At 32.5% G+C, this 13,329-nt stretch overlaps 1 protein-coding gene across 26 annotated transcripts in view; it reads right to left on the reverse strand.

Annotated features, from left to right (window-relative positions):
* LOC111050492 (protein phosphatase 1 regulatory subunit 12A) overlaps nt 1-13,329 on the reverse strand; it is a 146,947-nt gene that overhangs the window by 41,485 nt on the left and 92,133 nt on the right. For 15 of the 26 annotated variants that reach the window (XM_039431070.1, XM_039431060.1, XM_039431064.1 and 12 more), the window contains exons 6-10: nt 10,463-10,697; nt 7,021-7,203; nt 4,982-5,061; nt 3,627-3,759; nt 1,660-1,771 (exon numbers count right to left, since the gene is read on the reverse strand). In XM_039431070.1, the coding sequence (XP_039287004.1) occupies nt 1,660-1,771; nt 3,627-3,759; nt 4,982-5,061; nt 7,021-7,203; nt 10,463-10,697 (743 nt within the window). The remainder of the gene's footprint in view (nt 1-1,659; nt 1,772-3,626; nt 3,760-4,981; nt 5,062-7,020; nt 7,204-10,462; nt 10,698-13,329) is intronic. The other 11 variants (XM_039431066.1, XM_039431076.1, XM_039431073.1 and 8 more) reach the window with 1 other exon arrangement.

The following is a 13,329-nucleotide window of genomic DNA, read 5'->3' on the forward strand; positions in this document are numbered from 1 at the left end:
TTGATGTGCCATTGTTTCATTCGATAGTGAGGATTCACTTCAAACTTTCATCGATTGAATCAGAATTGGTGTAATTCATAAGGAATGTTGGGAGTCTGATGTAATATCACTATAACCGACAAATTTCTTATCAATTTGTAGCAGTAATCTGAAGTCTTGAAGACTTGGTGTTAGCCGCTCAACACTCTAGCCGACTTCAACGAAATTGTTGAAATGAAAGACAGAAATTAAATAATTTGAATTATAAGCATTTTCAAATTAATCTCAAAAATTGTTGTAGCAGTTGAAGCAAGCGATGTTATCTTATTGGTTCTCAGTGAAATAAGATTTATTCAATAATAATTATACAAAGCAATCTGTTAAAAATCAAAGAAATTAAACACAAAACATGCTAGACAAAAAGACTGGTAACTAATTTATTGAATTGAATGATAAAACCATAGAGAAACAATAGCGTAAGTAGATATCCCATGTTATTGGGCGTTTATGTCGCAACTTTTACTGTTATCTCAAGCCGATTATTGTCGATTACTGTAGATTTTTAATGTTTTGACCGTCAAATTTTTGAATAGAAAAAGTTGCGACATAAACGCCCTATACCATGGGATATCTACTTATGCTATTGTTTCTCTATGATAAAACTTAGTGCATTAGCAACTTGCCACATGATAGTTTCAATGATTTAATCTATTAAATAAATATAATTATTTCTATTACAATACAAACAAACGAGCAAATAAAATGTGCAAAATATTGAAAATATAAAATATATATATTTTATTGCCGATATAAAGAACAATTCATTTTTTGGTATCAACCTACTCAACTATGGGGAAGCCCATGTACTAGAGCAGGTATTAGTAGCAGTAATAAATTTTGGGTAGAGGTGCAATACGTTGGATAAGTGAGCTCACATATTGTTCGAAATCATGTTTTATGTAATGTCTTCCAGTAAGTTATGTTATAATCCAGCTTTTAACGGCGGTATTGAATTTTCTTTGTTTTTCTATTATTGAAGAATAAATTACAAAAACAAAACTGAAGAATTCTCAGAGAGACAACGAAACTTTTGTTCTTGATCCTTTTCACTCGTAGGCTAACCAAAGTGAATTGAATACAGTATAATAAGTATCCACATTTCAATGATTTTACCAAATTGAAGACTGAATTACAATACCAGGATTTAATGAAACAAGACTAAAGTATTCTCACTTCTTTTCTGGATTCTTTTCCAGTAGTAGGCTACTACCTTGAGGCTAACCAATCTAAGTAAGACAGAATATAGGATAGAAGTTATGTAATGACGGCAGAAAAATGACATTTTCTTCAAACCATCATTATTCCAATCTACTTAATTTGGAGAGATATAATTTGAACCGAAACACATTTACAAAAATTATAACTGCATACCAAAAATGTTTAGTGCCAAAAATTGGAACAAAAAAAATGCCGGGCAAAAGTGACGCATACTTTTAGAGCCAAATGCAAACATCAACAATATTGAAAATTGGTATAAATAAAAATATACAACAAAAACAAAATGAAAATGCCTGACAAAAGTGAGACGAACTTTTACAGCAGAATGCAAACAATCAAACACAAACAATTTTGAGCGGAAATGAGATGAAATTAGAAGAGATAAAATGGAGAAATGCGTACTTTTCATCGGCCTCAAAGCTCTGCGTCCGCCTCAGGCTGACTTCATTGGCTAGGTCTGTGGGTGTGCCTGTTGGTGACGTCACCTTCGATCCAACTTCTTTTTCACCTATTTCTGAAAAAAACAATTTCCAACTAAAAATATCCATTGTAATCATTTGTATCAAATTAGTTATGGATGAATAAATTCATTTGAGCAGAGATCATGTAATGAGTTGTATAAGTTCGAGATAAAGAGTCTATGTGAACTATAAACAATATAAGCCTAGACTAAGAATATAATTAGTACCTATGTAAAGAAACTACGATATAACGCTCGTAATGGGAATGAAATAGCGAAGAACCTATTAATGAACAACTCACAGTTCATTGAGTTCCATAATTGATTAAAACTTGGAGTTGGAGAAAATAAATATTATTAATTATGCAATGATGGAGTTCCAATTCAATAATCAATTTCAATTATAATATTTCAGTATACAGTGAGTTGAAAGTGATTCACACTATTCTATAGCATCTTTGGAATATCAGAATATGAGACGTACTATGGTCACATTCACTTCAAATTGTCAGCATTGATTAAATGAGAAACAATCATGCTATTTTAGAGAATGCTGACATAGATACAGTTTTGAAGTGAATCTCGCCATAGTCTAAACCCCACCATAGAATACTATGAAAGATATGAATATAATGAGATTCAGGCTATAAAGTCAGCACCTCATTAAAAATGGTTTGCTATTAGACAAAGAAGATAGCTCTATCCTTTTCCAACTCCGCACAGTTTCAAACTGTATGTAAACTATGTGGAGATATGATGAACTACCATAATATTTTATCTCAATTATGAATATACAGAGTGAGCATAAATTATTGAACACATTTCATAGGTGAATAAAAAATAACGAATAGTAGTAGCGCGCCTATTTTCATGAATAGAGAAAGCAATGTGCAGTCTGCGGTTTCAAAGAAAATCATCGGTTATTACTGTTCAAAGACGTTTTCGTGTAGAGTATGGTCATGACAAATAAGGTGTATGCAACCAAGTTATGTAATATTGATGAACTTGAAGCCTTAATTCAGGACATCGCTCCAATCGACAATGTATGGCATGGCGTGAAATTGAATATCGGCGGGATATTTTATGTGCAACAAAAGGTGCTCACGAAGAAATGTTTTGAACTTGTCATGAGCTACTTCAGAGCAACAGTGAGACATCTTACATTTTTCGTGTTTAAAGGTTGCAGAATGATGCAGATTTCAGTCTAATAACTCTGGTACTAAACAGAATGGAAAATATATCCAGGTGTAACACTCCATTGATTTTTCATCATATTTCAGTTAAACAGTGGGATATCTTGGTTGAAATATGTCAAAACACTATTTTAGGACCTATCAGACAGCATATTAGTATATTTTTTTCATTTCTAATAAGGGTATATTTAAGAAGCAATTTGTGATCATCTGAAGAGAAAAACTTGCTGATTACCGAAAATAGCATGTTTTGTAGATGTCCCACTGTTGCTCTGAGGAGTCAATTAGAATTAAATTCAATGTGTTATTAACAATGTGTCACATTGTGTTAATAAATGAAATTATTTTAAATTGGCTTTTCAATAAATCAATATTCATGTGAGTACACTCATCCGTTATTTTTTTATTTACCTATGAAATGTGTTCAATAATATTAAATATTATTAAATTTTATACTCACCCTGTAAATCATTAAAAAATATATATCCTCGACTAATGAAAAATATTCAAGATATAATCAATCATTGTCAACTACAATCACAGTTAGGCCTATGTAATGTAGAAGGCGTTCGAATAATGTCATCCTATTATTTTCAGTAAATTTATATCGTGAATCTCACTATACTCGTATGCATAAATGAATTTACTCTCTTTTCAATTTCCAACTCTAAAAAATTTATTGCAAGCGTGAATTATTTGTGGGGGGCAGCACTTACTTAAAGCTAATTTATTGGGGGTGGTAGTTTCGCCGCCCCTATTCCTGAACGATCCCGGCCGTCTCCACGACGGGATTGGACCATCTTCGTTGTTTTCTATCACACTTTGCTTAGGAGGTAGAGATGGGGGAGCCTGCATCACACAAAAACTTCTATTAATCAAATGGATCAAGTCATACAGAATACAATACAATCAAGAATTAGAATGTAATTTTATTACTCTTGAACACAACAGTCAGACATACACTCAAAATATACAAAAAACATTCACAAACTATAGAAAGATCAGTTTAGAAGTGAACAAGCTATTACTCACAAAAGTGCAATATTTCGTTCTTGAATAGGAGTAGGATACAAATTGCTAGACAGTCAGAATATGAATATCAATTATTTATTTAGTTATTCATATTCAATATATATATATATAATCCAGGTAAAAACAACAGGCATTTCCAACAGCAGTTGGGAAATTGAATGACTTAATTGAAATTTCTTATTAATTTATTTCATTTTTGAGAAACCAATCGATTTTCATTGATGATTGTTTCGGCATTGGCCTGTATATGTTGTGATTATTCTATTGATGTAATAAATAAATGAGACAAATTGAACCAATTAATAAATATATTTAGACCAAGGAAATGTAATAGGATTCATCCAAAATATTTCAACCAATTTTATTGTCTTTTTTCTTAAGGGCTACTATTAATATAAATAAAAATATAAATCTCAATACCCTTTTAAATTATTTTGTCACAACATGTTTCGGACACGTGTTTCCAAGTCAACTTGAACCTGAAAATGGCATTAGTGTCCGGAACACGTTGTGACTAAATAATTTAAAAAGGGTACTAAGATTTATATTCACCTAAGAGACAAATCAAAACTCACAAAACAGATAAATTAATATTGGTCTCTCAGGTGAGTTTTAATTTACTTGATAATCAAAAGTTTTGCTCTGCAAGTCGTGAAAAGTGATAAAATATCTTTAAAAAAGCAGTCTGTTCTGGGTCAAGAGATTCTACAAATTCTTCTCTGTTTTTGTTTGTTACAGACACAGAGATCATGAACCACCAAGGTATACAAAGTGCAAACACAATGGAAAGACTTTTAGATGCTAGCGACTGAAAATGATTGACATCAAAGAATTCCATGATTCTTTCTATTCAACATCAAACAAGATTATCCAAGACCAGTTCCTATTAAAATAAATAGATGTAAGCAAACTGTAGAGAAACCTCACTATTGTGACAGCTTCAGCTCAAGCGGCTAGGCTATGTGTTCCGTAACCAGCAAAAATTTAGTATAAATGTAGAAATAAAGTGCAGCATCCTATGCATGGAAGTAAAACTTACAGCAATATTAGGAACTTTGACTTCAGGTGCAGATGTAGGTATTCTAGGTGTTTCATCCTTATTTGCCTTATTCTTTTTCTCTGAAAAACAAAAACAAAGTACAAAATTAGAAATTATCAAATTTTATTCAAATACTATCAAACTTTATTCAATATTGATCTTTGCAATATTCTCGAAGCTCGAAGACTACACACAGGATTGAAAGAATAAGACGTTGATGTTGACAATACCACTTTAATTTATTCGAAAATTAATTCATTAAGATGAATTAATTTTTGAACAGTTCAGCTGAAGATGTGGTAGGTCTTACCATGAAACCTGGTTCTGTAATATGAATTAATTTTCGAACAAATTAAAGTGGTATTGACAACATCAACTTATTCTTTCAATTATGGAGAAATACCACAACATCTCTGATCATACAATCAAATTACTACACACAGGCTCTGAGCATAGAAAGGTTAATACTTTTCTCAATTGAGTTATTCACTAACATAAAAATTTGCATATTAGAACTTAGTTTTTGTAAAAATTTTCTGGAATTTACATAATTATAATATTGAAGTAATAAAAACATCCAAGATGAGCAAGATTATTTCACTATGAACATGTTTTCTCTGAAAGCAACCATCAAACCTTGTTTCAAATTGAATTTTATAAAAAGCCAGGAATCATTCACATCCAAACATTCAAGATCTTGAAAAATAATGTATCGATTGCATGAGAAACATTGATTGTTAATAGTATTTTCAGTTTATGGGCCCTTTACACAGTCATACATAATATGATAAAAAAAAATTGAAAATCGGTACCTTTATAACATATATTTCTATTTTAACAATATTTTTAAAGTCATTTTCAAGTGAGTTGAACTTTAAATGACGTTTAAGTTGAAATATGTGAAAAAAATAAATAAATGTTGAAAAAAAAGAAATAAATGTTGAAAAAAATACGGTACTTTGATTTTCAATTTTCATGTCTATACAGTAGCCCTGAACAAGAAAATGAATGATATGATCATTTCTGGTTATTTGAAAAATATGGTCATAGATACCGTCATGGTCATAGATATTTGAGAAACTTCCATTATAGATTTGATTCCCTATTAGGCCCGTGTAATAAATATAGCATTTGATGACTCTAAATGATCAAATAATACCTATGATCAAAGATACCTGATCATAAATATGTGACTATATAAAGGGGCACTGAAGCATTTCAATGAGTATGAGAATAATAATTGTGATTCAAACATTAATTTTCAAAAGAGCTTTGCTGATTCGGAAAATTAAAATCACAACTCAGTGGCAAATTTTTCTTATACAACAAATGAATAAGATTAAGGCAACTTTAAAGAATAGTATTATGATTCGAATCCTAATTAGCATCAAAACAGCTTTGATGATTCAACAAATTCAAATAACAACTCAGAACATTGTGTTTAATGATTGATATTGATATCAAATCAATTTATTCTCACAATTTACAAATAATACAGTACAGTTACAGTATATTTATAGATACCCTTACATTGTGAGAGACTCACATGTAGGCTTAAGCCTGTGTTTGTGAGGGCCTGGCGTAATTCGCTGAATTTAAAATCGACAAACTATTAAACTAAATTTAAGAAAAATATATTATTGTTGATTTATTTGAACCTGTGTTTGTGAGGGCCTGGCTTAATTCGCTGAATTTAAAATCGACAAACTATTAAACTAAATTTAAGAAAAATATATTATTGTTGATTTATTTGAACCGTCTAAAATTCTGAACACTTCACCTCTACTAATATGTTATTGTGATTTTCAAGCTCTTAAAATTTTAATGAACCACTTTCGGTGTGATTTTCAAGCTCTTAATATTGTAATTCAACTTTTTCAATGTGATTCTCATGCTCTTGTAATTGTAATGGAACTCTTTCGGAGTGATTTTCAAGCTCTACTAATTGTAATTGACGTTCTTTAGTGTAATTATCAATCTCTTGTAATTGTAATTCATCTTTTTCGAGTGTAATTTCTCGAGAGACCCTTCCAACTTACCCAACTCCCTGACCTGACTCTCTTCCTGTACGTCTATACAAAGAGAGCTCGTCCCCTCGCCGTAAGCGCTCGAGCTCTCCTCATCATCCTCTGATTCATCATCATCATCATCACTGTCATCACTACTCACACTCACATCATCATCATCATCATTATTCTCTCCCCCCACCCCTCCAGATGCAGCTGCATGCAACACAACACAAAGTGCTCGGTTTACAAACGTTGTACCAGTGTGCTCCGAATCGTATATTATAACACAAAAAGTTCGTATTATTCTTTCATGGCATGAATTTTCTACAGTGAGATTGAAATAGCTTTATTCTTTCATAGCATAATGTTTACAGTGAGATTAAAATAACTTTAGACTGACATGATTGGTTAAATGATGGAAGATTGATGCTAAAATGTGGAATGCTGAAAATTGCAGTGAATTTAACTTGTATACTTTATACAGAAAGTTTCAAATTGAGTCAACAAATAAATTATTTATTCGCTTCAAATCAACAAATAGCAAACTTAGTCTCTCACAAGATAAAATTGCATGTAGATTTTAATGTGAAGATGGAATAGATATATAGATTTATTTTTTATTAAAAATGGCATACGGTTAGCAAATCATATTCAAAATCTCTCACAATATGAATTTACGTACATTCTTGAATAGGTGCACAGACGAAATCAGAATCTATCAACTCTGCGATTCTTCAGAATATTTTAATAAAATTTAAAATTTGTTTCGTAAATATTACAACAATTCTATGAGAATTCTCATATGAAAATTCTCCTGAACCGTGGAATTTATCCAGTATGTGATTTATTTGCATTCAGATTTCAGTATTCAATGTATTTCATGGTTCTATAAATGATCGATTTCAGCAATTACGTGCTCTAGAATACTCTTGGATGTTTCAATAGAACAAAATAGGCATTTCTTTAATGCCTGACCCTGACTACTGTCTGAACAAAGTTTATAATGAGTTTGAACAATGAACAATGAGTTTGTTGTAACATAAAAATAAAAAAATTTCAGTCTCATTTAAATTATTTCAACAAACTATCGATTCATTGTGTGTGAAGTATGTGTAGTTGAACGATTCAGACACACTGGTAACTGGAAATAGGTGAGTGAAAGCAACCACAAATAAAAGCCACACATCACAAACATAACACTACACAGCACTTGGAACAAATATATCATCGGACTGATCAGTTATTGATTATTAGTTCTTTATGCCATAAGTGATTAATAGATTTGAGACAACAAGAAAAAATAGTTCTAATTTACAGGGCCGTATACTTCATCTCACTTCAAACAAATATAAGTCAACTGTCGGTTAAAGCTCAGAATTTAAAACATTATAATGCTTATAATGAATGCTACTATTTATCTTCATGTGAACCGATATTAGCATTAAACTTATAATAAATGCGACCATGTAAACCAAGATTATCTTTAACATAAATAATCCTGAAGGTCCATACATAAATATAAACAGGTGGATTAAATGAAGGTCGCATTATAATAATGATACCCATTGAGTTTAAATCTAATCCAAGTTGTATGTTTGCAGTATAATATGGTCGCATTTATTAAAATGTGTAAATTGAATGAATGTACATTCCGGTTTTAAATCCATAGCTTATTCATCTCTGTTCAAACTGAAATGGCGAATACGGTCCAAACTATCGACTTCAAACTGATCCAATCCAGTTTCAACTTACACTGTGCAAATATCTCATGATATCAAATATTATGAACCAGAATGCTTTAATTGATAAAATTACACAGGAATTAAAGATAGGTACTGTAGATAATCAACTTTCCCGCAAAATTATCACACTTTTTAACACCACAACAACTATAAGAGAACGTCAAATACACAGATCTAGAAGTGGTTTAGTGAAGTATTTGAATTTAGAATGATCTAAAAGATCTACAGAAGAGAGAAATATCATTATTTTAGAGGGAGAGAAATTTGGAATCAATTGCTGTCAAGTATTCAAGAAACAGTATATTTTTCCAAGCTAGGATGAAAGTATGGTATGGTAAGGTGTGCTGCTTCGTAGAAACTTTCTGATCTAGACGAACACTTTTCCAATCTAGTTAAATTTATTAGAAACTATTAACTTTAAAACTATAATATTGAAAAATACAATGTTACAGCAATTGACTTCGACCCAGTCGTACAAAAGTCATCATGATCAAATGCCAAGAGAACCTTCTTTGAAAATAAGGCTTCTCTGATTGGTTATTGTGGTAATTGATCACAGTTAAAATTTTACAGGCTCTAATACAATCGAGCCAATGATTATTGTATAGATAGTTGAGTTGTTGAAGTAGAGTAATTTTACTTTACTAAATGGTCATTCCAACTTCACTTAATTGACACAAATCACGAATGCAAAGTTCCTCAGATTTGTGAAGAAACCATACCATACTGTCACAGCTAGACGGTGCCATTTCAATATTAAGACACTCAGATACACATGCAAGCAGGCAACAAAAAAAAAACTGTGACATAGATATCAATCACTGTTCCAGTTACAAATCACAGTAACTGTTTCAAGTTCTATGTGAGAGTTAATCCGGTACAGTAAATGTGGATTCCCACATATCAGTATTAGTGAACGTATCCGATAAGAATATCATACCCATAAATCCTGAGGGGATTCCCACTCATCCCGGCCAACAGAGTATGAATACTCCCATTAGAACTCATGGAAATGATACTTCAACAGTAATGGTAACTGATACTGATATAATTTATTGACAGTTACATATCATTATATTATACAATAATATGATTGGGAGAAGACAAGAGGTATAGTCCAAAACTGTCTTTCTCCCAAATTTTGATGAATGTGGGAATCCAGTTTAATGCAATAGTATTTCTGTTTCATTCAAATTCAATTTCTGTCTGTGGACAGTGCCAGTGAGCTAACAATAAAATAGAACTACGTAGCCCAGTCAATAAAGGGGCGTTTTAAAGACTTAAATACACGCTCACTATTATTGTAGAATATAACATATTTTATTGAAAAAAAATTATTATAATATCAGGCCGCAGTGTCTATGACGTGTGGCCTGATGTTATAAGTAGGTACAATATTGAAACACAATAGAATTATCAAGTACCCTATTATTTAATCACAACAATTTTACACTTTAAAATGACGCTTGAAAAGTTTAAACTAGTCATGTTGTGATAAAATAAAAGGGTACTTGATCCTATACTATTGTTTCAATACTTTCAATATCGCTAGAAGCAAGAGTGAGTAGTTATACTAATATAATATTGTAAATGGATGTTATATTGGACAATAACACTGCACATCTATAGGCCGCTTAAGAGGATGAGCAAAAAGATCACTTGAAACAACAATTTCAGCCGACATTCCAACACCTTGAGCCACAACCAATAAGTGCTGAGTTGACACTCACCGACAGTGTCCTCGTCCGGTGTGGGCTTGATTTCGACCTTGACCTTGGGCACAAGGTCGTGCGTGGGTGGCGTCGTGGGAGGCGAGGTGGGTGACACATTGGTGTCGCTGTCTCGCTTGCTCTCTCGGGCGCAGATGGTGCGCTGCTCTCTCGCACCCGTCTCCGCCTGTTTCTGCTGCATCTCCTTCAGCGCAACCGTCATCACGTACTCGGCTACGTCGAACGGCGTCTGACCCTGACAACATTAAAACATCATTTGGATTGTGGCCCAGATTTTATAAATTTGACCACGTTTATAAAGTGAGGTTCGCTTTAGACTATCAGCGGTGGTTGAATGTTGGACCTCAATATAAAAACAAAATTTGGATTGGCCCGGATTTCATAAATTTGAATACGTTTATAAAGTGAAATTCATATTAGACTATCAGCAGTGGTTGAATGTTGAACCTAAACCTGAAGGTCCACTCGTTTCCCATTATCATCCTTCTCATTACCCACGCACAAGCCTTGAGCTCATGTGGGCATCACATTTAGCAAAGAATATGAGAATCATTGATGATCTAACGTAGTGTTCAACTTATTAACCATCTCCTTCCTTACTATTCCCATATCTCATTCTTATTATTATTATTCTTACTTCATTTCCTTCCTTTCCTGTTTCAATTTATAAGTGAATCACACTATAGTTTGTAATGTTTACAGTATTAATAAATCAATAAATTAGTATCGACGGATCAGTATCGATGAGACGTCCGATACAGTTGAAAAAAATGGAGCGGCGAAGCCGCTTGCTCTTCAAGCTTAAAGGTATTTTCACACCTAACGTAGCTAGGAATACGTCTTCGGTAGCCGATGTATCTCCTAATGTCAATCTGTCCATTTCACAACAGCGTAGCGTGATTTTATCAGTGGGAGATAGGACGGCTACGTCTTTCATATACGTATTCCATTCCTAGCTACGCTACGCTAGGTGTGAAAGACCTTATGGGTGTGAAGAGACTTTACTATAGTGAGTTCCAATTGATAAATTCAATAGATAAATTTCTATGGTTATTTGAAATTCAAAAAACGAGATTATTCACGTTTGCACCAGAAGAACACAGAATTCAAATATTTGAGAGGTGGAAATCATAGTTCTGGGAGAAGGAGGTCATCCTGAATCCAGAACAGCTGAGTTCCAATTGATAAATCCAATAGATAAATTTTTATGGCTATTTGAAATTCAAAAAACGAGATAATTCACGTTTTCACCAGAAGAACACAGAATTCAAATATTTGAGAGGTGGAAATCATAGTTCTAGGAAGAGGAGGTCATCCTGAATCCAACAGCTGAGTTCCAATTGATAATTCAATAGATAAATTTTTATGGCTATTTGAAATTCAAAAAACGAGATAATTCACGTTTTCACCAGAAGAACACAGAATTCAAATATTTGAGAGGTGGAAATCATAGTTCTAGGAAGAGGAGGTCATCCTGAATCCAAAACAGCTGAGTTCCAATTGATAAATTCAAAAGATAAATTTTTATGGCTATTTGAAATTCAAAAAACGAGATTATTCACGTTTGCACCAGAAGAACACAGAATTCAAATATTTGAGAGGTGGAAATCATAGTTCTAGGCAGAGGAGGTCATCCTGAATCCAAAACAGCTGAGTTCCAATTGATAAATTCAATAGATAAATTTTTATGGCTATTTGGAATTCAAAAAACGAGATAATTCACGTTTTCACCAGAAGAACATTGAATTCAAATATTTAAGAGGTGGAAATTATAGTTCTGGGAAGAGCAGGTCATCCTGAATCCAGAACAGCTGAGTTCCAATCGATAAATTCAATAGATAAATTTTTATGGCTATTTGTAATTCAAAAAACGAGATAATTCACGTTTTCACCAGAAGAACACAGAATTCAAATATTTGAGAGGTGGAAATTATAGTTCTAGGAAGAGGAGGTCATCCTGAATACAGAACAGCTGAGTTCCAATTGATAAATTCAATAGATAAATTTTTATGGCTATTTGAAATTCAAAAAACGAGATAATTCACGTTTGCACCAGAAGAACACAGAATTCAAATATTTGAGAGGTGGAAATCATAGTTCTGGGAGAAGGAGGTCATCCTGAATCCAGAACAGCTGAGTTCCAATTGATAAATCCAATAGATAAATTTTTATGGCTATTTGAAATTCAAAAAACGAGATAATTCACGTTTTCACCAGAAGAACACAGAATTCAAATATTTGAGAGGTGGAAATCATAGTTCTAGGCAGAGGTGGTCATCCTGAATACAGAACAGGTGAGTTCCAATTGATAAATTCAATAGATAAATTTTTATGGCTATTTGGAATTCAAAAAACAAGATAATTCACGTTTTCACCAGAAGAACAATGAATTCAAATATTTGAGAGGTGGAAATTATAGTTCTGGGGAGAGCAGGTCATCCTGAATCCAGAACAGCTGAGTTCCAATCGATAAATTCAATAGATAAATTTTTATGGCTATTTGAAATTCAAAAAACGAGATAATTCACGTTTTCACCAGAAGAACACAGAATTCAAATATTTGAGAGGTGGAAATTATAGTTCTAGGAAGAGGAGGTCATCCTGAATCCAGAACAGCTGAGTTCCAATTGATAAATTCAATAGATAAATTTTTATGGTTATTTGAAATTCAAAAAACGAGATTATTCACGTTTGCACCAGAAGAACACAGAATTCAAATATTTGAGAGGTGGAAATCATAGTTCTAGGAAGAGGAGGTCATCCTGAATCCAAAACAGCTGAGTTCTAATTGATAAATTCAATACATAAATTTTTATGGCTATTTGAAATCAAAAAACGAGATAATTCACGTTTTCACCAGAAGAACA

The sequence above is a fragment of the Nilaparvata lugens genome, chromosome 6, assembly GCF_014356525.2.
Source record: "Nilaparvata lugens isolate BPH chromosome 6, ASM1435652v1, whole genome shotgun sequence".
Classification (NCBI taxonomy): Eukaryota; Metazoa; Arthropoda; class Insecta; order Hemiptera; family Delphacidae; genus Nilaparvata; species Nilaparvata lugens.